The sequence below is a fragment of the Crocodylus porosus genome, unplaced genomic scaffold (assembly GCF_001723895.1).
Source record: "Crocodylus porosus isolate Cpor-Errol unplaced genomic scaffold, CroPor_comp1, whole genome shotgun sequence".
Taxonomy (NCBI): Eukaryota; Metazoa; Chordata; order Crocodylia; family Crocodylidae; genus Crocodylus; species Crocodylus porosus.
In genome coordinates, this window is record NW_017728910.1 from 20,038,472 (window position 1) to 20,065,756 (window position 27,285).

The window sequence follows — 27,285 nt, forward strand, 5'->3', positions numbered from 1 at the left end:
AGCCCTGGGGGACCCCACTGCCCACATCCCTCCAGGTCGAAAATGACCCGTCCACCACCACTCTCTGGGTGCGGCCCTCCAGCCAGTTAGTGACCCATTTGACTGTATAGGTGTTGACACTACAGTCTCCCAGTTTCTTAATGAGAATGGGGTGAGAGACCGTGTCGAAGGCTTCCGAAAGTCCAGAAAGACTACGTCTACTGCTATCCCTGCATCTAAGGATTTGGTGACTTGGTCATAGAAGGCCACCAGGTTGGTCTGACAGGACGTGTCTCTAATGAACCCGTGCTGGTTTCCCCTAAGCATAATATCCCCTGCTGGCCCCTTGTGGACATGTGCCAGGATAATTCTCTAAAAAAGCTTGCCCAGGATCGAGGTAAGACTAACTGGCCTATAGTTTCCTGGGTCCTCCTTTCTCCCTTTTTTGTAGATGGGAACCACATTGGCCCTCTTCCAGTCCTCTGGCACCACACCAGAGCACCATGAGTGCTTGTAAAGCTGTGCCGAGGTCCTGCAATGACCACAGCTAATTCCCTCAGCACTCTGGGGTGGAGATCATCGGGACCAGCTGATTTAAATACATCCAGTCCCTCCAGAAGTTCCCTGACTCGATCCTCCCTGACCCTTGGCCTAGGTGTGCCTCCCCTGTAGAGCAAGGGTCAGCAGTCTTTTGCCCTTTGTTACCCATTTCTTCCATTCCTTCCCACCCCCTACCATCATGGGCTGCTACCAGGAGGAAAGATGAGACAAATGGTTTTCTTTTTTACTTTTTTGTCTTGTCTTTGGTAAAAGAGACCAGTGTTGGATCACTCATGTCTCTGAGTTACTACGTGCCAATCTCTACATTTTGGGTTGGAAACCGATGGACCACAGGGTGGATGTAGCCTATGAAGAGGTCTGTTCCGGCATAAGGGATCAGTGGCAGAGCTGTGTCATGCTACCCATTCTTGCCACAGGACTCCCCTCTGCTGTGGACCCTACTGCTCCACTGTGTTTGTGTTTACCCTTGCCACTGATCCCCATTTGCTCTGGAGTAAGGGTAAGCACAGGCGGGTCATTCTGGATACTAACCCTGTCCTCCAGAGTGTTTGCAATTCCACACAGCTTGGTGTCATATGTAGATTTCCTAAGTGTGCACTGAATCCTATTGTCCAAATCATTAATGAAGATGTTGAACATTATGGACCTAGGAGAGAACTTTGGGGAACCCTACTTTACAACTCTTCCCAACTAGACATTGAGCCATTGAGGACTACTCATTGAGCACAGTGATCCAGCCCAGGCAACCCCCATCACGTGCCAGAGTGTGGCACATAAGGGCATTTCACTTGGTATGTGAGCCTCAGGGTAGATGGCAGGGGAGCTGCGAGGGGTCCAGTCCTTTCCCCACTGTCCACTTCAAGGTGCACATGTGCCTGCTGCCAGCAATAATCTGGGCCAGGGCCCCGCAGACCCCAGATTGGGTCCTGGATGACTGGAAAAAGGCAAATATAGTACCCTTTAAGGGCCCCGAGTCCTCAAAGAGGATGGCTAATGGCTCTGAAATTACTTCAAACAATGCCTGCTGTGAGCGGCCTGTGCTTTATGGTGGGCGGCAGCAGCTCCTTGCTGGCAGTGGATGCATGGGCACCTCAGGGTAGTGGCAGAGGGGCCAAAGCTGCACTGCTACAAGAAGGATTGGGCCCCTCACAGCTCCCCTTCCTTCCACCCCTGGCAAACCAACATCTTACAAGTTGAGGTTGTGGGTATTTTTGACACTCGGCCCAAAACCATTACCAACCTGTGATCCAGACGTTTACGTATCCACCTTGTAATATTTTCATCTAGTTTGTATTCCCTTAGCTTATTAATAAGAATGTTGCAGGAGACGGTGTCAAAACCCTTGCTGAAGTCAAGGTATATCACATCTGCTGCTCTCCTCCCTCCATTGGGCCCGTCACCTTATCCAAGAAGGATATCAGGTTGCTCGTATGTGACTTACTCTTGGTGATTCCATGCTGGCTGTTCTGATCACCTTATTCTCTTCTAGGTGCTTCACAATAGATTCCTTGAGGTCCTGCTCCGTGATCTTTCCAGGTATAGCGGGCAGGCTGACTGGTCTGTAATTCCCTGGATCTTCCTTCTTCCCTTTCTTAAAGGGTACTATATTTGCCTTTTTCCAGTCATCCAGGACCCAATCTGGTTTCCCCGAGTCCTCAAAGAGGATGGCTAATGGCTCTGAAATTACTTCAAACAATTCCTTCAATACCCTTTGGTGCATCCCATCCAGCCCTGCCAACTTGAAAGCATCTAGCTTCTCTGAGTAATCTCTAACATGTTCTGCTACTCAAGGCTGTTTGTCTCCTTCCTGCATCTGCATCATCTGTAACTACATTGCCTTCTGCATTCCTTAAAGGACCTGTGGTTTCTCTGGTCTTCCTCATACTTTTGACATATTTGTGGAATTCCTTTTTCTTGCCTTTTTATGTTTCCTTACTAGGATGTCACCCTTCAGTTTTCTACAGTATCTACTTATCTTTATTGTTTCCAAGTTCTTGCAACGTTTGATTATTAGGGGTGTACCAATAAAGATGTTTTTGGCCGGTAACAATGGCCGATTGTTAACCAGCCATATCGGCTGATACAGATCTGATTGCTGATACGCAGCCCGGCAACTTGGCAAGCAGTGTTCAGCTGGTAAGTCTGTAGGAGGGGAAGGGGTGTGGGGGGGTGGCAGATCGAGGCCCCCACAGTGAGGGAGGGAGTAGGGCTGGGACAGGGGCAGGTGCTGTCCAGCCGGGGGGGTGGAGCTGCAGGCAGTTTTTCCAGGTGGCGTGGGGAGGGGGAACAGCTCCTGGCCACTGCATGCACCCCTGGGCAGACATGGGGGGGGCATGTGTCTACCAGATTTGTGTGTGGGGTGAGGGCGAGGTGCTTGTTGGGGGCTGGGGGCTGAGCCAGCCTCTTCCTGGTGGGAGGGCTGGGTTAGGACTGTGTTTGGGGTGGGCAGGCAGGACAGGGCAGTGGCATGGGCAGGTGGGGCTATGGGGTAAGCTACAGTCACCCCAAAATTTGCCATAGCCCCATATCCCCCAGTGCCGCTGCCTGCCCTGAGCACAGCCCAAGCCCAGCCCCACCCCGCTGGGAAGAGGCAGGCACAGCCCCTGGCCCCGAGCTTACAGCGGGCAGCCCACACTTGCCCCATATACAAATGTGTGGAGCACACATGCCCCATACCTCCCCAGGGGTGCATGCAGCTGCCGGGAGCTGCCCCCACTCTGTGCCCCCTGAATGAGCCACCCGTGGCTCCTGTGGCTCTGCCCTGCCCCAGCTGGGTAGCGCTTGTCCCCAGCCCCAGCCCCACTCTCTCCCTCACCATGGGGGGGCCTTGATCGGCCCTATCACCCATGCCCCTTCCCTTCACGGATTTAATGGCAGGAGGCTGCTCTCCAAGCTGCTGGGGTGCATTTCTGGCTGTGTGCATGCACATGGCATTTACTGATGACATTATCAGCTATACGGACCAAAAAAAACCTGATAGCCAATCAATAATGTAAACTTTCCTTTTATTGGTGCTTATGTGATATGGACCGATATATTGGTGCACCTCTGATTATGTATATATCTACCATTTAGAGAGCTTACACCTTGTGGTTTCAGTATTGTCCTGCAAGAGAAGTTTCCTGCTTTGAGTCTGACTGCCTTCTTCAGTTGCTCAGTCTTTTGACAAGTTTTCTCATGCTCGTTGTGTTACAAGCTTGAGGCCGACCCTCCCTACAGCATGTTGTCTGGAGGCAGAATGAGATCTAAACACCACTTTAAGTATCTACCCAAAGTTGGTTTACAAGAAATTGAGAAAAAACAGGGGTACTGATAGATTCTCTTTGCCAAAACTGTCCTGCAGCTTGGGGATAAGAAATTGCATGTTGTGTGTATTGTTAAGGTCCTCATATTATTTGATTCAGGTAGGGCGAGATGTTTTTATTGACCTTGTTACTTTATTGCATTAAAATAGGGACAAGTCATCTTAGTACACATCATATCTGTCAGTACATGTAGCTTCTTTCTCAAATGGCAAGTGTATTCCTTTCATTTAATATCAAGGTTGGCTTCTCTAGAGATTATGGTGCTATTATTGTAAAATAGCCACCTAAAACAATAATAAAATTAGTTGTTAGTAATAAAATTGTATATTTTGGACCAGACCTTCAGATCACAGGCAAAATTCAGACAGGTACTTCTTACATTGACTCTTCAGCAACTTAAGAAACCTTCTAACCATTCTGATGAGGATCCAGAAAAACACTGCATATGGTTACTTGGAGTTAAGTAATCCTTGAATCCGAGCCAACCTCACAACCCTTCCTTTTATCTCTTCCTTTGGAGTGTTTACTAGCTTAGAGTCCTAGTGAACAGAGAACTGGGGGACAATTGTGGTCACTCCTTTTTGGCCTCAGGTTATGGAGACTCATTCTGGCATGAATTATTTTGATCCTGTATGCAGGAGGCGTGTATGCACTGAAATGGGAATCTCCTTGGACAGAATACCTTGATGGACCAGTTACATTTTAAAAAAACAAACAAACAAACAAAAACAACTTTTGTACAGAGGAAAATTTTGAATTAGACTGTTTTGGGGTACCATTCTGCAAACTTTTTAGTAACAATTGTTACCAAAACCACAGATATAACAAACATAATTGTCGTAATATTGTCTTGTCCTAAAACGATCTGTTTGCAAGACAACTTTTTAAAAAAGTTGATAGATAGGATCTAAAAATATACTGTTAAGGGTTAGATTCAGATTTCCTTTGCGCACACAATACCCAGAGAAATGTTCTTAGCGTGCAAAGTGTATAGGATTGGACTCCGTGCCCAACTATGTATCTGTAGTGCTTTTGAATGCTTGTGTAGCATGAGCAAAGAAAAGCCTGCCTAGGGAAAGCACCTCATAAAATAATAAGTTTTTTCACTGAGTATTTAAGAGGGAAGTTTAGAGAAACAGAATATACATTATATTTTCAAAATAACCAATAAAAATCAATCTTTGATGGAGCACCCCTTTAAATGTTATGTCCTGATCTTTAAAAAAAATGTATTGGGTTTTTCTGGCTCCTATTAATACTGTCAGCAGAGAAGAAACTTCTTTGGCTATACAAGACAATACTTAGACTTAGTATATGCAAGAGGTGTAAAGGGAACACAGTGGGGGAAAAAAATCTGATCTCTCAGTTATATTAGTTGTTGTATGTAACTGCATAATACAATTTTCAGCCATAACTTTTCTTTTCAGGTTGAGTTTCCTCAGTTTAAACAGTAGTTTATTTCTGAAGTTTTTAGAAATTTAAGTTCTTAGCCTGCAAGCTTGCTGGATCAGGAACAATCTTTTTGTTCTGTGCTGGTACAGTGCTTGGCACAGTGGGGGTCTGGCCCATGGCTGGGGTGTCTAAGTACAACTGCAATACAAGGAGTACTGTGAGAGAGGGAACAGTGTCTGCTTAACGTTTCTTAAAAATGAAATGTCACTTCTTTTTTTTAGTGTTTGCCAGACAGATTAATTCTTGAAATGATCATTGCAAATATCTCTTCAATTTTTAGTTGGCAACCAGAGCGCCAGGTTCCTTTTAATGAAGTCAGATTACCACCTCCCCCGGATATCAAGAAAGAAATAGGTGAAGGAGATGAAGTGGAGGTAAGTTTATCCTGATATTTCCTACCTTGCTTGTATATTCTCTTTGTGGGTGTGACTGTTCAGACAATATACTGTTAACAGTAATCTGAAGTTCTGTTAACAGTAATTATGCGGTCTGAAGTCTTAAAACAGTGCACGTCTAATATATGTAAATAATCTGCCTTTTTGAAAAGCAGAATGATCCAGAATATTGAAAACTGACATTTGAAATTAGGGCGTAGGAATTTAATGAAAATATATTTCATTTTCTCTAAATATTTAAAAAAATACCCATAATTTTTCACTTTCATGCAAATTTTTGTTGAGTGTTTCTGTTTAAAAACAAAAAACAAAAAGTGGGGGGGGGGAACTGTATGTCTTGTGTGAGGAAAATATGGTATTTTTTGACTGACATAGGTATCTTTTCCACAAAGTACAGATTTTGTTTCTGTAATACAAGAATGACAGTCATGCATTTCTTACCATTCTTAAAGAACTTCTGTTCATATTCTGTCCCTTAAATTTTACATGTTTGGTTTTTGTGAAGGTATTTTTGTAAATATTTTTACATATAAGTAGGCTCTCGAGTATCCTGCTTTGAAAGCTTCTGGATTAAAGAACCTGTATATTTCTTTGGCTTTGCAAAATCGTGGTGTTGAAGCAAGATGTCCTAGAAGAGTGTAAAACTTTTGCAAATGCAAGTCATTTATCTTCTTATTTTTCAAGTCATAATCTTATGGTATTTTTTGCTTTGTTCTCTGATTATAAATATATAAACATTGATTAGAGAAAAGGGATTTTGTTTGACCAAACCAGGTTCCTTATTTTTGTATTAAACTTGTATAACTGGTGTGATGTGATGAGGTGTGCACATTTGGATACTTTTTATTTGCATAAGCTTTGGGACTCCGTATGCAGAATTACAGCTCACATTTAACAAAAAGCATTATTGCTAGATAAATACCATGTTTACTAGAATTCAGAGTGCCTTGGAATTAAAGACTACCTCCCCCCCTCCAATAATTATTTAGATGTGGAAAATTTATAAATTTGTTATAATATTCTATAATTATTGAGGGATTGTCTTGTATTTTTCCTACCCACTGCTGCAACAGGAAAGCAGCAGTGGGGGGCAGAAGCTGGTGGGGGGTGGCACAGGGAGGTAGGCTGCCTAACCCCTGGCCTATGCCCCCTTTCCACTACTTTGATGATTTGGGCACGGGCAAAGCCCCAGAGCTATGCCTGACTTGCTTCTACCCTGTGCAGGGACCCTGGCAAGGCTGGGGACAGTGGTGCACAGGTTTCCCCTTTCCTGCCCAGCTACCCTCTTCCCTCCCATGTTTCCCCTGCTGGCTGGCAGCAAGCTGGAAGGTGGAGCCTGTGCACTGTAGGGTGGTTAAAAATCAATGATTTTAAAAACACCAGATTTTTAAATTTTAAATGAGAATTTTTTTATTTAAATGAGTTTACTTTTAAAGTGGGAAACAATTAGTCTTTTTATTCTTTTATTTAAATTATATCTTAAAATGAAATTTGAATTTAGTTTATACTATATTAAGATACAGATTTAGTACAGTCTATTAAAATAATGTAAATAAAATAATATGTTGAGTAAATTAATCTGTACTAATATCTCCGGAGTTAAATGCTGATCTTTCTTCTATATAAGAATGAGGAGTGAAAACTTATAACTTTGCTGTCAAGCTTTAGAAATATGGCACAATATTTAATGCAGATGGGGCTTGACCCTGCAATGGATGCAGGATCTATATTACTTGATGCAAAGCACCAGCTGAGTCATCACAGGTGTTGGAACAGATTGCTTATCTCACAGAAACAAATTGCCACATCAAGAAATATACATATTACAGAATATTTAAAAGTAGCAGTAGGGCAAGCTATAACAAACTAAGCAAAAATACAAGTGGCACATGCATAGCTTTGTCACAGACAACACTGCAAATGTAACAGGTGAGAGAGAACTTAGCAGAAGATAATGAAGCCCACCTGAAACTTAGAGCATATGGGTGCTGTGCTCATTCCATGAATCTTTTAGCTGAAGATTTAAGCACCTCGGGAGTAAAGGAAAATGTTATATAAAATACTTTTGTAACAACCCATTTGCTTCAGCTTCACTGAAGAGCGTTGGGGAATCCAAGCTAATTCTCCCCCAAAATGTGCAGTGGAATTCAGTGGTAGACCGCTCTGAGCTATTTATTAAGAACTTGCCTAATCAAACGACCATATGCGAAGAAAATTGTGACAAACTTGATTGTAATATCGCAGATATAAAGTAGTCAACATGGGACTAAAGAAAAATGTAAAAGATAAACTGAATACACTAAAACGTATTTCCATAGCCTTGGACAAACTACAGAAAGATTGTTGGTCTGTTGTGGATGCTGTTGGGAAGTGGAAAGAACTTCAAGAAACATGAAAGCAAGAAATACCCAACAGCAAAGTTAAATGGCAGGCAGTAAAGAAGCGGATGGATCAAGCTCTTAGTCCACCTCATTTTCTTGCTTTATACTTTTAATACAAAGAACCAGGGTAGCTGCTTAACTGTCAAATAGGAAAGTGCTGCTATACGGGCATCTACTAATGACCTGTCGGTCATGCCAACCATAACACATTTTCAGGGCTAGAAGTGAACCATTTAAGCAGTACATATTTGCTGAGAATGTTTTAAAGAAAGTGACGCCATTGAGCTGGTGGAAGTTGATAGCAAAGCACCTGGAACCAGAATTTGTTGAAGGAGTTAAACCAGCATTTACCAGCAGTAGCTTTTTGCAGGTGCAGAAAGAAAATTTTCTTCATTTGGACCATTTCATTTGAAACCAAGATCAATTGGGAGGCAAAAAAAGCAGGAAAGCTTGTTGTTCTTTTCCTGTCTATGAATAAAAAAAATGGGGGAGAAGGATGAAATATGAGTTCTGAAAACTAGAAAGAAAGGAATTAAAACTCTTTCAAAACAGCTTAGATTTAAAAAAAAAAAAAATCTGTCTCAATACAGAGAAGTAGGCAAGTAAGAACTTGAGCACAAACAACTTTCATCTAGGTATTTTAGAATAATTTTCTGAGGGTTTAATTCACTAACCACAGTTCATATGACTACTAACAATTAATGCTAACATTTAATAAATTAGTTAGTTGTGAATGTGCACCATTTTAGTTTACAAAAAGTTTCTGTATCCAAAACATCAAAGTGTTGTTATAAATTTGAGTCTGGGTTTTGTGTGTGTAATTAAGGTCAAGTTGCCATCTTAATGCAGCTTGATGCAAACATGAGCAAAAAGTTAATAATTTAGTGAACTAGTGAATAAGAAATATATATTTCACCATTTTATAATGTACTTAAATGCAGGATTTCTAACAATCCAAATATGTTAAACTATATATAAATTAGTTTGCTTACCTAGAAAATATATGCATCAAACATACTGTAAAAACTGTGCTTAGTTGTTTTAATTGTTATATCAACCAATGAAAATATAACTTTAGAGAACAAAAAAAATCTATAGAATGATTTAAGTCAGGCCTTCAGCTTGATTTTAAATCAGTCCACCCTAGTGTGCTTCCACAGTTGCACCCCGGAAAGTGGGTAGGAGCCCTGCCCCCCCCGGTTACTGTGTTAGCTGGGATTAGGCTGCTCCATCTGGGAGCTGTGGGAAGCAGCTGTGCAGGAGTCGGGCTCAGCTGGAGACTGCAGCAGTGGCACACAGATTCCTCCGTCCAGTGTCTGCTTTCTGCCAGTGCGGGGAGGAGCTGTGCAGGGAGAAGACCCTGAAAGAAGGAACCTGTGCACTGTTCCTGCTGTCTGGTTCAGCCGGACTTTGTGCACAGCTGCTCCTCACTGCTCTCAGCTGAAGTATTTCTGATACTTGGTTCTAAAAGGCAACTTTGTTTTCCCCATGATGAAAGGAGAAGAAACCCTGTCTTGGAATTGAGTAAATAAGACTTTGTAATATAACATGATACAAAACACATGTTGTGTGTAAAATATATCTATAGAAAAATAAGACCTTTTACATTTGTGGGGGTTTTTTAATGTAGCAATAAAAATTATACTTGGGATGTAATGTGCTGTTACAGCAGAGTTGAAGCAGAGCACTGAAAATTTACATTTTGAAGTTCTGTACGTTTGATTTCTTACCTTACCTTTTTCCCAACAGAAGGGCTAATGATTTTCTTGTGCATGTAATTCATATGATTTGTATGATTCATAGACTTTGCATTACAGCTTACTGTTTCTATAGGGTGACCATGTGTCCCAGTTGGAAATATGGGACCAATTCAGCAGTGTGCTCCAGGGAGAGGTGGAGGCAGAGCAGCATGATGCGACAGGCAGGCAGGGCAGCCACAGTGTCTGCCATGACACCTTCCTGGGACACCATGCTATTTCCTTTCCCTGCTGGACTGTGCCCCATGCCCAGGATGCTGAATTTTTAATGTGTGCCCATGCCTGGTATCGGCCTTCAAAATCTAGGACTGTCCTGGGAAAAGTGGGACAGATGATCACCCTGCTTCTGTGTGGCTATAAAACATTGGAATATTAGACTGATTACCTTTACATATTAAAGCAAGTGATGATAGCATACAAAATTCTATGGTGGATTAATAATTACAGTTTAAATCTTATTTTATTATCTGCATATGTTCTGAAGAGATTGAGTATTACCAAGAGAGGACTTGGATTTAAGTTAAAATTTCCCGTGGAGCCAGAATTATGTATTTTCTTAAACCGCAGATATAGAAAGGTGGTTAGCCATGTTTATCAGAGGTCTGCAGAAGGTAGGGCAGGGTGGCACTTACACTACAAAAATATCAGGCTATTTGCATTTTAATTTTCAGGGAAAAAATGTTGACAAACCCCAGTGATATGACTGCCCTACTGACTTCCATTGCAGTAAATACAGCTACATTTTTTTCAGAAAGTAGGTAGGAAACTGAAGGGATAAAGCGAAGCAATATGGCATTCTATTTTGAATCATGATACATCTTAGACACCTTATACTAGTTACGATGTTTTGATTCTCTTTAAACTACCACTACTACCTCCTCCTTTCTAAATTAAAGTCAGGCAGAAGATAAGGCAGACTCTGGATTGTTTAGTTTAAATTAGTAAGTTTTGGGATTTTTTTGCATCTTGGAAACAAACCCTAGGATAGTTGATGGTGGGATAAAGAATCTTTCATTTGGCCAGGCCCAACAGAAACAGGAATGATCTGAAAGGTGCAGGGGCCTGTGGGAAATGAACATAGTGTGTCAAAAGCTAGTGTAATGTGAGGGTAAGAGTAATCATCAATAAGAATACTTCAGCTGGTATGGTGTGGCACCTTCAGTGGCACCATAGATATTTATACCCAATCTGCATTACAGATTTTAGTTGGCAAAGCTCAAGTTCTGCCAGCAAAACTTTGAGTGCATCCTGAATTAACACAATGGGAACTTTTTTCTTTTTTTTCCTGACAGCAGTTATACTGCATTTGTTAACTGGAGGAAGGCTTCTGTCACTGGTGGTTGGCAAAAGATGTCTCTAGGCAGCCTTGTGCTTTTACTGGCTGTAGCAGTCCCTCGGTGGCTTATGCCTTCCTAGGGCGCACTGGGTCTTCTGGCAGCACAGCTGGTGTAGTGGAGCTGTGGCGTTGCTGTGTGAGAATGGATATGTGCTCTAAAGGCTGGCTGCTGCCAGAACTTCTGCTGGCAGGAGCAATTGGGTATAGACAGACAGCGTTATTAACTTCATGTCATGGAGAAAGCTTATTGCTAGAGTAGTGTAACTGATACTGCTGCTGCCCTGGTATTTATGTTCCTTAGTTCCAGGAAGTGCTATCTGACATCTCTGACACACTAAAACATGCAAGCTTCATCTTCTGCACAGTTAGTAAAATAGATTTTGCTGGTTTATAAATGGAGCTAAGTATTTATATGGCATCTTGGCTCTAGTGACATTAAAACTGAAGCAAAACCAAGTAACTTGCTAAATAGAGATTAGAGATATCAGGGGAAAGAACTACGTTCAGGGTTCTAAATATTATTAATACTTCCTTTCAGTTTGCCAGTTGGATATTGGGAAGAAATATGTGAAAGACTGAATACTTCTATATCTAAAGTTCTTAATATTGTAGTGTTTGCTGATTTATTTTAAGCCACTTAAAATAATTTTAATCCTTAACTAGCATATAATTTAATATTTAAATCATACCTAGCCTACATATAGGTTTTGTTACAATGCAGATATTTTCCTAATGGACTAAAATATACTGGAATAAGTGCGTTTTAGTAAAATTGCTTTCACACTAAATGTGTGGGGAAGTTTGTGCCATTTTAGTGATAAAGGAATAGGTAACATAGTACAACTTTAGTACCTAAAACAAAACCTCAGCTTTTATGTTAAGGCAACTGAGAGAGTTGAAACAATGGAGAACTTTTTCTAAGAGCTTTTACACCTTTTTTTATATCTGTGAAAAATACATTTATTTCTCAAAAACTTTTTGTTTTAGCCAGTGTAAATATGTCTGGGGTTACCAAGTTCAAGTCTTGATCCTGTCCTCTTGATTTTGCTCTCATTAAACTGTGTTTTCTTTGCTGTCAGTAGTTTTGAATTGTGTTCAGATTAAACCATTTTGTCATTAAGGACAGAATGAAAATTTGAGCCTTCCTTGAAATCTAAACAAAATGAGGGCATAAGCAAAGAAGAAATAAAGGAAAAATTACTTAAGTGTGTAAAATGTATATCATAGGCCACATACAGACATCCCGTTTCTCCTGGGAGAGCAGCTGGTCTCCCAGGAGACATCACGAGAGTACAGATGTTCAGGTTTTGTGTCCCAGAGCAAAATGACCACTTCAAGAAAGAGATTCTGGGGATAAACAGTTAAATCACTTGTGGGAGAGTTTTTCTCTTGAGACAAAGAATGTGGGTTCACGTTCTCTTCTGAGAAGCCAAAGCTCAATCCACCAGCATCCTAGGGTGACTTGCTTCCTGTCTTTCCTGTTGGGAGACGGTGTATCACTTGGTGGACTCTGCTGCTTGAGCCAGGCAGGGAGCAGAACATACTCCCTTCTTCACAATCTCATACCGTGCTTCAGGAAGACAGGCTGACCCTGGGAAACCTAGGTCAGCCAGTGAGGGCTGCCCTGTGTATTGCTGCCATTCTGTCTCCAGGCAGACTGAGGGAGCTTGTAGAGTACAGTGAGATGTATACACAGGGGCCTCCTGGCTGTGCAGCACCAGCGCTGAGACCAATCTGCTCTTCAAGGACTCAGCATTTAAATGGCTGTTCAGGGATCTCTGGGTAAGTTTTTACCAGCTAGATGACCTTAGAGAATTCTCCCTGATCATTTGAATGTTATTCCCAACCTTAGTCTTTTCAAGGCCTTTGTGTTCTTTTAGCATACTTTTTAATGGAATAATAAATAACATACAAAATAGACTAGGGTTTTAGATACACCTGAGTAGTAATCTGTACTACAGTGTATGTACACGCACAACCTTTCAGAGAAGCTGTGAAGACTATTATTTAGCCCACTGGTCTTGGAAAAAGCAAGTTGTATATCTTTTTCTGTCTCCTCCAAAGTACCATAGTATTTTTTAATAATTTCTTTAACTTTCTTTGCTAAAATTTACCTGTCTTTAAAGTAACAATAATATTTGCTTCTTGGTAACATTAGCATTTGTTGGGTTATTTTTTAAAGTATACTTTAAATTATTTTTAATTCCTTGCATGAAAGAAGTTATAAGAGTACACAACATTAATTGCAGTGGAATGCCTAAATATGGGAGTCGTGTATACAGCTAGCCACATTCTAATGTGACTGAGAGTATATAGTAAATCAAGAAAAAAGGGTCCAGGACATAGCTGCCTCCTACCCCAGCAGAGATGGTGCTGAGGGTGGCCCTGGGTGCTGGTTTGGCTCTGTCTGGTCGGCATAATGCATGATTTGGGGATGGGGCATAAAATTCCTCAGATACCAGTTGCACATTTGTTTTAACGTCTGTGAAGGGCCATAAGGAATGGTGTACTGGCAACTGAAGAAGAGGCAGTTCACTATCCTATTGTGACACTTCCTGGATATTAATTGTGTTTGCCTCCTGAGTTCTTAAGAGCTCAACCTCATATTTAAAAAGTCCTAGTAAGTGCTGTCTTCCACTGTTTTTCCATAGTAGAAAACAACTGGCATCCCCTATTTTCCATGTTTTTTTTCCTTGGGGCCCACCTTTATAGTTAGCTGACAGGAAGCCTCAGCCATGTAAGGTTAGACCCTGTTACTTCCAGCTGTGAACAGATGAGTTAAGGTCATTTTAAAAAAGAATGTTTGCAAAGTGTTAAACTTAGAGGAAGGGAATGTGTGCTAAAATTCAGCATACCTGGTCAACTTTCTTTGGACACTTTGCAGTTATTTCTTGTTATCCAGACTTGAATTCTCTATCACCAGCCTCCTTTTTCATCTATTTTACTTGAAGTAAAAGAATTCTGTGTTTATAATTTGGTTATGTCATGGGAATTAATATGATGTCACAAGTCAGTCTTCTGATGTCATTGTAGGATCAGGGAGAAAAAGATGGGTCAGGAATATGCAGGTCTCTTAATTCTGGAAAAGCACTTGATGGCTAGAAAAGGTAGTAAATGAGTTGGGTTTGTTTTTTTTTTAAATAACTACATTTGACTTTGAGCTGATACGGCTATCACTCCATCCACTGTGAAACTGCATGTTTAAATATAGTTTTATTAGTGGTAGTTTTGTTGTAAATAGACATAGAATTAAAAAAAAACAACATTTCTTTAAGGCTCTTTTAATTGATAAAAATTTCTTGAGGTGACTAATGAACTGATTTTTTGACATGTGACAGAAAGGCAGTGTCCATCTTTTCAGCCTTGGAAATTCTTACTGTTAATGAATGCTTTATGTTTTACAGGTTTGGGGACATGTTTCATTTAATTTAATTTCTTCTTTCTTTTTAGTTAAATGCCTGCTAGGAATAAAGTTTTGATATAAAAATATTTAATAAACACTCTGTTAGATATGAAATCCAAGAAATGCCATAACCTAGGCATATAACGTTACAAGTAGAAAGGACTCTTTTGGTCTAGTCCAGGCTTGCTTAATCTCTAGCCAGATCCAGCCTGCAGGTCTCCCTATAGGTCTGGAAATTTGGCAGCAGGAGAGGGGTGGCACTGCCAGGTGGTGAACGGCTGGAACCGGGGGCAAGTGTCCAGAGCATGGAGCTGGCGGCTGTGGTGGGGCCCAGGGTGGTCTCCCCAGTTTGCTGCCTCCCCCGCCCCGGGAATGGCCCTAGGTGGCACCACTCTCCCACCACCACCTTTCCAGACCTGTGGGGAGCCCCAGGCCCTGCACCCTGGATTGGGACCCAGTCCCAGTATGCAGGGCCAAATGAGGGCAGTGCTAGGTCACTGGGACTCAATCTTGGCACACTGGGGCTTGAGCAGCCAGTGCCAGGCTCCTGGGGACCAATCCTGGGGCAGGAGGGGTGGCGCCAAGCCCCTGGGGCCCAGTTCCAGTGTGCTGGGGTAGGAGGGGGTGGTGCCAGGGCCCTGGGGACCCATCCTGGCATGTGATGGTGGTGGTGGAGGATGGTGCCAGGCCCCAGGGTCTGATTCTGGCACATGCGGTTCATTCTGGCCTGAGGACTGGCCCCACCTCACTTATTTGAGCCACAGGGCCAAAAGCTTGAGCACCACTGGTCTAGTCAGTCTCCTAGCCAGCGCAAGATTTTTTAGTGATGTATTTTAGACTGCCTTATTCGGTCTAGTTATAAATGTCTTTCCGATGGCTTTATTTTACTTAATATACCCGCACAGTTTTGAACCGGACACCTTTCACATGTTAGGTATGCAGTTAAAAAGCGTAAAAGACCTAGGCATATAACGTTACAAGTAGAAAGGACTCTTTTGGTCTAATTTTAGAAAAGTGAAGCAAAGATTCAAAGTTGCAAGTGTTATCTAATCTGTTGCTCACTTGTTAACTAATTGTTGTAGTACCAGGAGATATGATCATTTTTAATGGCCTAAATTCATTGCTACCCCTTACTATAGTTGGTAAACTGAAAACAAAGTGTTAATCTCCATGGTGAATTCTTTTGTTCTTGTGAAACTTACATTCACTACAAGTGTTTAAATTTATCATGAAGTAGTAAGAATTCAGTGCCATTAGGTACCTTTCAGTAAATTGTCATTCTTGTGTTTTAAGCCCCTTTGGAAGCTGGTCCCATGTAGGCAAGGAACATGCAAAGGAAATTTGCTTTCTTCATCTGCATAAGAGGAAAAATGTGCAATTACCAGTAATAGTCATTACACAGTGGGGAAAAAAACTTTTAAAGTTGTAATTATACTGCTGGTCACTTCTATCTTGTTAAATGCTAATAGGTTGCTAATGAAATTAGCTCAGCAAAAAAAACTGAATCATGGGCATTCGTGCTTTACATAAATTCTGTTTTCATTATTTTCTTTCAGGTTTTCTCACGAGCAAATGAGCAAGAACCATGTGGCTGGTGGCTAGCAAAAGTTCGAATGATGAAAGGCGAGGTAGGACCTCTTAAGACCCGTGTGCTACTATGGGATCTGCAGTAGACATGGAAGATTAGCAGGGATCCAGGTGTTCTAGTTCTTGTGGAAAACACAGATTTTCCCCTTAGAGGAGAAAAATGCAGGTTTCCCCTTTTGCAAACAGCTCTCCACAGGCTGATGGAGTTCCAACCTGCAATTAGCTGCTTGCAAAAAGGGCACAAAACCCTAAACCCTGTCTGGGGGGGGGGCTGGGCCTGAGAATCTGAGATCAGCCAAGGCTGGCTCAGACTAACTTTTCTCTTCCCACCCCACTGACTATGCAACACTAGACACCCTGTCCCTGTCTCCCCCTGTCCAGGATGGGGGTGAAGCCCCTGCCCCCACAAACATCCCTGGGGATGGTTCCAGTGCTGTTCTCCTATGTCTTGGCACTAGCTTTAACCCTTTCCTCCCTGTGCTGCCTAGGCCTCCAGTGCCCCTCCCCACTCCCCTGCCATTGCCTTCCTGATGAGTCTCTTCTCCCCCTCCCCTTTGCATCTCATTGCTGCTTTCATTTGCATCTCAGTAAGGTGTCCTCACCTGGACATGTGTGCAAATGCAGGGGTGCATGCAGGGTGTGTGCAAGTGCGAGGTGGTGCACTGCTGTGCAAGGAGTACTGAAGCCCCCAGGCTGTGCACAGCTGGGGTGTGCGTAGAAGCCCCATGCACACACCCTGATACCCCTGGTGTGCATGGGGGGTTGGAGATGGGCCTGGGGGAGCGTGGGCTCTCTTCGTCCCTCAGACCAGACATTGGGACTAGGCAGGGGGCCAAGGCTGATGCCTGAGCAGGCGCTGTGCCGGGAAGGCAGCGGAGTCAGCACAGGCACATGGTGGGGTGCAGAGCAGCTGGGGCTTGGTCTCTTTCAATCCGTTTGAGCTGTGCAGACAGACTGGTGGGTGGGGGGGAGGTCTGGATGCCAGTTATAGAACCAGTGGGGATGGGCACTAGCTGCTGGATGCCTCTTGCCCTGTGCTCATTTCCTAGAAATTTTCTGTCTTGGTGCACTCCCTGCCAGGGGAGACCCTGGAGACCATGAATATGTATGAGTCATGGGATTAATAACTGAGGTGGCCAGGAGCACCTAGGAGATAATGGGAGATGTAATGATTGAGGCACTGGTAGGCTTCTAAATTGCTTTAAACTTGTAAATATATCAATAAAACTGTGTTCAACAAATATCTATAGAGATGGAGATATACCGGTAGATATATCTATATACACACGTGTATATATGTGTGTGTGTATGTGTATATATGAGGCATATTTTTCCATGTTTTTTTATCAGAACAAACCAGGGTTCCTGAAGAGATGTAGTGCGAGACTCATTAAATCTGGGCTACATGGAGGCATTCATTTCTAGAAATGGAATTTTTGGGAAAATTTTCACTGCTAGAAATTGTTCTGGCAGAGGGAGCAGTACAGGCGTTTAGCTTGCAGCTGCTCTCTGTTCCCTGCTTTCCCTAGATCGGGGGTTGGTCTGGGGATGGTGCAGGGCACAAAGGCTACTCTGCTTCTTCCAGTCTCTCCATGGGGAGACTGGAGTAGCAGGGCTTAAAATATCCCACAGGGCTCCTTCTCTGTGTGCCACTTCAAAGTCAGTACCTGCAGCCGAGTACTGGAGCTGCTGGCGCAGGGGCTCTCAAGTGACAGGGAGCATTGGGATTCGAGGAGTCAGATCCGCCGCAGCCTCCTGTCCCCTGGGGGTGGGGTTGCACGTGGCAGACTGCAGGGGCACAAAGTGGACAGGGCAGAAGGCTGTTGGTTATACAAGAAATTTATAAATTTTCCATATATAGAATCTAATTATTTGGGGGGGAGGGATCATTTTACATTTGTGTAAACACAGTAAATGTTCTTTCAAGCAAACCTCTTTCACAAGGGAGGTCTTCTAGGTTGAATCCTGGAAGCTTTTATCTTGGAAGGTGCATGTTCCCTGGGAAAAATTGCATGAACACTTGTACACCTGTCATTTTTCCCCAGGAGAACAGCAATTCACCCAGCAATAAGGTAAGACTTGTATGTGGTCTGGTTGTGTAGGAGCTCACAACGAAGGCACGACACAGCAGTATAATGTTGTAGGAACTGAACAAGACTTCAGGGTGGAGTGGGTTTTGGTTAATCTAGAAAGTGAAGCATAGCTCAACAAAAAGGAGAAGACATGCAAAGTTAAGTTTTGCGTACGGAAGAACACGATGGCAAACCAGATTATAAATGAGGGCTACTGTAGGCAGTGGTACTATGCAGTTGGCTGATTATGCATAGTTGTGAGTACCAATAAACATTAATTCAAGATAATATGCTTTCTAAGGGGGAAGACTACCATTTTATCTGCTTGGTACAGCTTGAGTCAGGTTGTAGATGAACCACAGTACACGCTGAATTCTGATTAAGCCACGTCCACATTAGTACATGCCCTGGCTGCAGGTCCATGTGTTTCTATCTGCACATATGGTTTCTGGCATGACTTCACAAAATAGGGGTTTTTTGTTAACAGGGTGAGGATAAAAACCATGGATTGAAAGCAACACGTTCTTGGACTTCTAACCTATTGGTAGACTCTGTTTATTCAGTTCTAATGAATAAATAATGGTACACCATTTTGTATGGATTGTTTTTCTATTTATGCTTCTACTTACCTTAGTGAAAGGAGACCGTATTTTTAATTTAAAAATTATTTAAAATAATCTTCTGGCTGCTTTTCCCTTGAAAATGCAGCCATGTTTTAATTGAAAACATTACTGGGGGAGGTTAATGATTAAAAAAGGTTTCCATAAATTCACTTTTATTAATAAAATGAAGTAAGTGTTGAGTAGGTAAGTCCAAACATCTGTGTGTGTATGTGTGTTTAATAACAGAATTACAAAACCTAATGTATTTAATGAGTCCTTAAAGACTGAGAGAACCTAATGTATATCCAATTTCTTTTTTAGATTGATCTTTTAAAGGAGAGAGTGGAATTATTTTTCAATATTACTTTTATAGTATTGTGAACTTAAATGAAACAGCATCTTGGATCAACATGAATTCTTGGAAGTAAAACTGTTAAGTGGCTGACTTTGTGTTGAGGCAGATTAAAATGCAAACAAAGAAATGATGAAATTTGGTTAGGTTGAGTACTTTAGAAATATCTGGAATGGCTAGAACAGTAAACAGAAAAGTTTGGAAATTATAATTGGGAGAGATTGGGAGAGATGTTTCTAAGTCTGTTTGAAAAGTAGTAGGTCTAAAAGCTCAGTCAAGAGTCCGGGTTTTGAGTAAATGGATGTGTGTTGTGTAGACTCTAATGCCTGGTGCAGTTGTTTGTTGAAACTAGTTGTTCCTTATCAAACTCATTTGGAACACGGCGTAACTTGACCATTTCATCTGAAATAAATGATCTGCCTCTGGTATTTGATCTAGAAATTTTCTTTCTTATGCTACTCTGGGTGAGTAAACAGACTGGCAGGAAAAGTCATTTTGGCTGCTTGTAGATGTTTTTTTTTTTTAAAAAAAAAAAGTGATTTACCTTAAACTCGGCACGCTCCTGCAGTGAGCCCAGTGCACGCCCAGAACAGGCAATACGTTAGTTGGCCCTGGCTCTCCCAATGTCTGTATAGATCAGGCGTGCTAGTGGGGCTTTATTGGTACTTTATCTAATAGCTAAGTGAATCAGCTTTAGCTAAAAGCGCGAAAAAGCCCTGCTGATGTGCCCGATCTGTACAGGTGCTGCAGAGCTGGGTCAAAGTAACGCGTTACTACTTCTGGTAAAGTGCAGGGTTTTTGTTTGTTTCTTTAAAGGTCTGCAAGCCACCTTTGTGACATTTTACACATTCTGTTGGAACATGTCTCATCCATTCCCTGTGTTATAAGGGTTAATCATTGTTCTTGTATTCCAAAGCAGCTTGTAATTTTACTTCTGTCCAGCTAATTTATTTGACAGGGCATTAGATACTTGAATTTTAAACTGTGAGAAATTGTAAGTATCCGTAATTGTATGATAAGCAGCCTTTTTTATTATACAACAAAGAAATTTGTATACATACAAATGAGAACTTATCCAGCCTTTTGATTCCCCAAACACCTCATCAAGTTTGACAGTAGAGGTTGTTGTCATGCTTTGATGGTCTCTCTTTTACTGTCACCTCTTAACATATTTACTCAAAGGATAAGACATTAAGACAAGGTTATCCCCCACAGTCAGCAAGGGGAAAACAGTTCTTCATCTTACATTTGCATACAAGGAAACCTCATTAGATACATTATCTGTCATTTAAACTGCTGCCTAAAGCAGCATGTGCTCAGTAACGAAAACCAACTATGAAGATGATTATATGCAGCCAATATTGAGCATGACTATAAAATACACTGGGCAAACATACTGATGGATAGGTTAGTGCAGCCTGTTTGAATAGGATGCATGGTAGCACCCATTGTGCTTAACCCTTTCAGCACCAACTTTTTAAAATCATGGTGAGCCACTACATTGAACACATTTCAACTCCTCTTCACTCCCACAGCAGAACTGTGACTTTCTTCTGCAAGCAGCTATGCCAGGGTCTGCAGAGTCTCAGCTTGGCTTACCAACAATGGGTGCATGCATGCTTGGGGTGGATAGCAGGGGAGCCACTCAAGGGCTCGATCCTTCCTGTGGCAGTACAGCCTGGGCCACTTTCTTGCTGTCTGTCCCTGAGAGTGCTGGTGGCGGATGCACTCAATGAGCCAGGCCAGGGCACTGTGGACTGTGGTGCAGCCGCTTGCCACAGCCAGCCCACGCCCTGGGCAGGCCCCTGCTGCCTGGCATGGAGCCCAGGCTGCTCACAGCTACACTGGGGTCTGTGGAGCCTTTGTCCATCTCATTGCTGGGGGTGGGTGCATGCATGTCTTGGGGCAGATGGCAGGGAAGGGGCCTGAACTGTGCTGCTACAACAAGGATCAAGCCTATTGGAGCTCCCCTGCCATCCATCCTTAGCACACCAACATCTTCCAACTGCACTCTGCCCAGAAATGTTGCCAACCTTGAATTTATGTTAATGAAGCTTCATAGTCAAGAATTAGAATCTCATTTATAATTGGAACTTGCCTTATGGAAATCACAGAACTATTTAATGAATATATCCATACTTTTGGAAGGGGTGGTTGAATCAAGTGTGTATGGGTTGTCAAAAACTGAGCACCTATATTTGCGGGGGAGCAGGAGAAAATCCCACACTTCTGCATTCCCAAAGTTTTGAGAAGAGGATTTGGGGAACATATGTAAGGAATCTGCATGGCTGGCACAAACCACTTTTGTGGGGGTGGGTGGGAACGTCTTACTCTTAGGAACTACAAATACAAAGTAACTCTGTAGCTTGGGAAAAGGAAGGTTAGTCTCTTCCTTTTTCCTGGTCCCTCTGTGATTTAAAAAAAAATGTATTTACTGCTGTTGTTGCAGAGCGAATACATCTATGCAGAAGGAAGTATGTTCTGTTATGCCTCGACCTTTTTAGAAAAATGTCTGTTAAGTTTTTGTTGCAGAACTGTTAAGTAGGAAAACCATTTAAATGTCATCTTGAATTGAGTTGATCAAACTGGCTGTCAGAAAAAAAAAATGACATGAAAAATGAGCAAGCTTTATACAGGTTCTTTGCACTGACTTCAATAGAGCACTGAGCGGGTGCAGAAATCTGCCCAAAATTGTAACATTGCTAGGTCATGGCCTTATGCCAGAGTAGAATTCCTTTTTAATGGCTAAACTTATTTCTTTCTTTTTTTTTTTTTGGTGTTGAGGGTGACCATTAGTTAATCTGTCCCTGTGCTTGTGAAATGTCTGTTTTTAAATTAATGATTTTTCACAAAATGTTTTCCCCTTAGTTTTATGTCATTGAATATGCTGCCTGTGACGCTACTTACAATGAAATTGTCACGTATGAACGACTTCGACCTGTGAACCAAAATAAAACTGTCAAAAAGAACACATTTTTTAAGTGTACAGTGGAAGTTCCTGAAGATCTCAGAGATGCGTGAGTAACTCTGAATACCATAACATCACTGTTACTTATTTCAGTATGGCTTGCATCTTTTTCCACGTGTCTTAAGCTTGACTCATACATGGCTTTTGAGAGAGGCAAAATAGTTCAGTAAGTGTAGACAGCCCTTGTCATGACACTTCAAATAAATGCTAAAGCAGTGGTTTGCTACCCGTGTTGGTGTTTCCCCAAGTATGCCCAGTTTTCACAGAAATCATGCTCTAGCACAGTTGCACGCTGCGTCTCTCTCTAGAAGGTTGGTGTGATTTATCTAGTGGTTGAGCTAAGTGCCTTCTTGTGCCTGACTTGCACAGCATGAGAATGGAGCACTGGGCCAAGGGGGCTGCTTCCTGAGCTTATAGCCCTGTACTGATTAGCTGCTAGTACCACTAGTGTATTATAGGACAACTGGATGAGTTGCTCACTGCTTTACCCCACCCTGCGCATGCACTGTGAAATGTGGTGGACTGTTTGTACACTTGCTTGCCTTAGTCAGGTGTTTCCCAAACAAAGATCATTTTTACAAAAGTTAGCTGCAGCATAGTTAGCTTTCAAGTATAGGGCTACACCACATTTATTGAAAATGCTATCTTCAACTGGAATAACCTTTTATAAATAATTCATTTCTTGTAGGTGCGCTAATGAAAATGCACATAAAGATTTTAAGAAAGCTGTAGGAGCTTGTCGTATTTTTTATCATGCTGAAACTGCTCAATTAATAATACTGGTAAGAAATATATATTTTTTTGTCTAAGCAGTACATTAATTTTTGGTCCACTTAGAGCATTTCAGTTGCTTACAGACTGTACATATCCACACAGAAAATATATTCAGTTGTAAAACTGCACACACTATAAGAAATTTAATGCAAGGATATATTGATACGATCACTTTAAATATATCTTTTGGTAGCATGTCCCTAGAGGGTGTCCGTAATGCATTAAAAACAGTGTAGGTTTGGGAACTACTTTTTTTCTCTTGGATAATGTGTTCCAGAGGTGCACCTTTTCTGAAAAAATAATGTGCTTGGGTTATTTGGAAAAGAAAATATTTTTGCCTAAGTTTGTTCATTTTCCTCCCCTAGAATCATCAGCACAACCGGTTAAGCAAGCGATAGGCTTGAGGAAAATTGCTAGGCACGGAAGGACAACAGTGGGGTCTTTAGTCCTATTTTATTTAAATGCTCCATATAAATCTGCCTGTTCAGTTTTAGCTTTCTCTGGTTGCTTATGTGGCTCTCCCATGGACTCGGTGGATGACCTGAATACACATGATGATTTAAAGAAGAAAAACAAAAAAACCCAATTTTATTTTAAATTAAATATCGATTAGAGAGGAACATCTCATTGTAAGATTCTTTGAGGTTTATATTTGAAATTCAGCTTAAGTGAAAAAGTCCATCTTGATTTCTACTTTCTCTCTGAATGTGGATTGCCTTTTTAAAAACAATAACCCTTATCTTCCCTCTTGTTTGCTGTAGTCTGCTAGCGAAGCAACAGTGAAAAGAGTGACTATATTAAGTGACATGCATTTGCGCAGCATTCGTACCAAGCTAATGCTCATGTCAAGAAATGAGGAAGCCACAAAACACTTAGAGGTAAGCCGTTTTTTATCATTCTTTTTTGTTTAACTGGTTGTAGGAATTATCTAACTGTGTTCAAGGCTGAGGCCCTTCTTACGGTGAACAAATTCTGTCCTCTCTTCGAAGTGTACAAAACAACTTGCAGCAGCATTTCATGAGGAGTTTGTCGTCAGAGAAGATTTAATGGGGCTTGCAATAGGGACACATGGTAGTAACATACAGCAAGCCAGGAAGGTCCCAGGAGTTACAGCAATCGAGCTTGAGGAAGATAGTGGTACTTTCCGGATCTATGGAGAGGTAAGGAGAGAAGCTCGTGCCTACTGTCTCACTCCCTCTGCATGTGCGCATTAATATGAAAGCCAGCTGCTTTTCCATTCATTACCAACTGCTGTATGGCTGTCATGCTAATGTTTTCTGCCGGTGCTGATTTGTGGCCAGAAACTGGGCATCTATACATGTGCTTTGGGGTAGAGGGGGCACTTTGATTAGAGAGGCTCTGAGAGTCACCCTAATTAAAGAGGCTGCAGCGTCATGTGGATTCAGCGTCCTGCACTCCAAAATGATGGTGATGGTGCTTGAACTAAAGCTCGTTGGATGAGCACTCCCACTGCCATTTTGAAGACGGAAGCACCAGGTAGATGCAACATGGATGCTCCTGGAGCTTGTTAATTAACATGCTCCGGCAGACTCAGTTAATTGAGTCTGCTCTGACACATGCATGCATCAGACCAGATGTCTGGCATGTGTATAGGTGCCCATTGACTGTAATTGTGAAACTTTTAACATGGTTTTTGCATTTAATTATAAGCTGTAAAGGAACCATTTTACACTAGTGTCTGCCACCATTCGTGTAAGCTATTCCCCTCTACTGTACAATATATCTGATATTAAATACCTCTTAGCCAAAAAGCTAAAAAACACTGTTTTGAGGTAGAAATATGGGAGTTTTCATAACACGGTTACTTGTATTTGGGTAACATTTAATCAGGATACAATATTTATGTTGGTGTTTCTTCTGTATAGTAAATGTATTGCAACATGCAAATATAGGTATGCTCATGTTGATAGACCAGTACAAGATTTGAATATTAGTTTTGGACTGTATAGCTCTGAGCACTGACCATAGCTGAGAAGCACAACATGCAGTTGGGGAGGGCACTGCAAATCTGGCACTAAAGCTAACTTTGTGCTTCTCTATTCCTTGGTCTGCTACTGATTTTTTTTTTTTTCTCCCAGTGCAAAGGAGAACAGTGTAAGGACATCATTTATTCTGGCTGTCAAAGCCCCCAGCAGGCTATTACTGCATCTGGAGGATTGCTGGAGCCAGGGCTTGTATGGCATATTCCTTTTCTCTGGACAGCCCCCACTCCTGTGTGTGCCACTGAGAACACAGGAGTCATACAACAGTTCAGCATGATCCAAAGATAGTCATATATTGGATTGATCTTTCTGTTGCCTGCTATGGCAATTTTGTGCAGTTCTGCAGCAGAAGAGCTGCCTAAAATTGCATTAATGGGCAGTTTTATATTTTGTTACATACCAAATTCGGACTTCTGTTTTGCCTTCAGAGGCAAAGTAAAAGCCAGGTTTGGTAGCGGTGGTTATGGTTACTTGGATGCCATTTATACTGGGTTGTTTGTCCTTTGAGTTCATAGAGATTATGGAGCTATGGCTTGATTTCACTGATGCCTCCAAACCCTCCCTAGAGCACCATGCAGGGAATGTGCTGCTAAACATCCACTCTGCAGTCTGTCCCTCTTCTTGTATTCACACAGTAAACTGGATCCTGTTATATATAAGCCTGTGAACATGCACAAATTAAGAGATTTTAATTCATGTCAGTACAGTGGGACATGGCTGGGATGGTGGGTGTTTACCCATACAAATAATATAAATCCAGGTTTCCTGATTTCAGAATGTATTGCAATACTGTGGGGGGAAGGGGACAGGCATGTGTGGTTGCTCTTTCTGTAGCCTGTGCAGCACGTGAGCGGTGAGCTGTCTGAGCTCACTGGCTTGTCAGCACAGCCTGGGACAGAACCACCCTTTTAGCATTGCTTTAGTGGGGAACGCTGCTGATGCAGCTCCCCCCACCTTTTCCTCTGCTGCCGAATATGCCCACGTATGTCTGATATAATAATGCTCATGGGATGGTGGTGGTTTTGTTTTTTAAAGCTTGTATCATTGCTAAAGAAAAAATATCTATCTTGGAAAGAGATCTAGAAGTAACCCCTCTATTTAGTTTGCCTAAAATTTTCCATTGTAAAAGATTCTACAAAGTTTTCCTTGACAAGCTGTCCCACCTTACTGTTTGCAGTAGGCCTTTAAAAATTTGTGGGGAGAATGCCCTTTGATTACAAAAACACCTGTTTCTTCATCCTTTGAAATTCTGTTCAACTTTTGCTGAGACAGAAGCTAAACAAAATTGGCATTCAGGATGCAAAGTTTAGCACTGAGAAGTTAGGAAACCAAAAAGTTGGGGAAACCCATAGCATCATTGAAAACGAGGGTTGGAAGGGACCTCAGGAGGTTGTCTAATGCAACCCTCCTGCTCAAAGCAAAACCATCCCTGACTGGATCATCCCAGATAAGGCTTTGTCTAATCAAGCCTTAAATAAAACTCCAAGGATGGAGATATCACAACTTCTTCTCTGGGTAACCTGTTCCAGTGCTTTACTACCCTCCTAGTGAGAGTTTTTCCTGCTATCTAACCTAACCTTTCCTTGCTGTAACTTGAGACCTTGTTCTGTTATCTGTCACCAATGAGAGCAGTCCAGGTTCCATCATCCTCTTTATAAACACCCTTCAGATAGTTGAAGGCTGCTATTCAATCCCCCCTCAGTCTTCTCTTGTCTGGACTAAACAAGCCCAGGTCCCTCATCCTCTCCTCATAAGCCATGTGTCCCAGCCCCCAAACCATTTTTGTTGCCCTCTGCTGGACTCTCTCCAGTTTGTCCATATCTTTTCTATTGTGGAGGGCCCAAAACCTGAACACAGTACTCTACATGTGGCCTCAGTGCCAAATAGAAGAGAATAATCACCTACCTCAATCTTCTGGCAAAGCTCTCACTAATGCAGCCCAGTATGCTGTTAGTCTTGTTTACAACAAGGGACTCGTGTTCAGTTTATTGCCCGCTGTAACCCCAGATCTTCTTCTGCAGAGCTGCTGCTTAGTCAGTCAGGCCCTGGCTGGTGAGTCCCCAGCATGGGATTGTTCCGTCCTAACTGCAGGACTTTGCATATGTCATAGACATAGACATCAGGGCTGGAAGGGACCTCGGGAGATCATCAAGGTCCTTCTTGAACGTCATGAGATTTCTTTTGGTCCAGTCCTCCTATTTTGTCTACGTCTCTAAATCCTAGCCCTGCCCTCCAGCGTATCTGCTGCTCCCCCAGCTTGGTGTGATCCACACATTTGCTGAGGTTGCACTACCCCCCCCCCCCCGGTGTTGCAGATCATTGATAAAGATACTGAACAAAACACTGGCACCTGGGCTG

At 42.1% G+C, this 27,285-nt stretch overlaps 1 protein-coding gene across 3 annotated transcripts in view; it reads left to right on the top strand.

Annotated features, from left to right (window-relative positions):
* The window catches only part of FXR1 (FMR1 autosomal homolog 1), a 45,019-nt gene that overhangs the window by 2,171 nt on the left and 15,563 nt on the right, over positions 1 to 27,285 (top strand). For all 3 annotated transcript variants that reach the window (XM_019532774.1, XM_019532773.1, XM_019532775.1), the window contains exons 2-7: positions 5,578 to 5,671; positions 16,126 to 16,197; positions 22,051 to 22,199; positions 22,839 to 22,932; positions 23,686 to 23,802; positions 23,914 to 24,084. In XM_019532774.1, the coding sequence (XP_019388319.1) occupies positions 5,578 to 5,671; positions 16,126 to 16,197; positions 22,051 to 22,199; positions 22,839 to 22,932; positions 23,686 to 23,802; positions 23,914 to 24,084 (697 nt within the window). The remainder of the gene's footprint in view (positions 1 to 5,577; positions 5,672 to 16,125; positions 16,198 to 22,050; positions 22,200 to 22,838; positions 22,933 to 23,685; positions 23,803 to 23,913; positions 24,085 to 27,285) is intronic.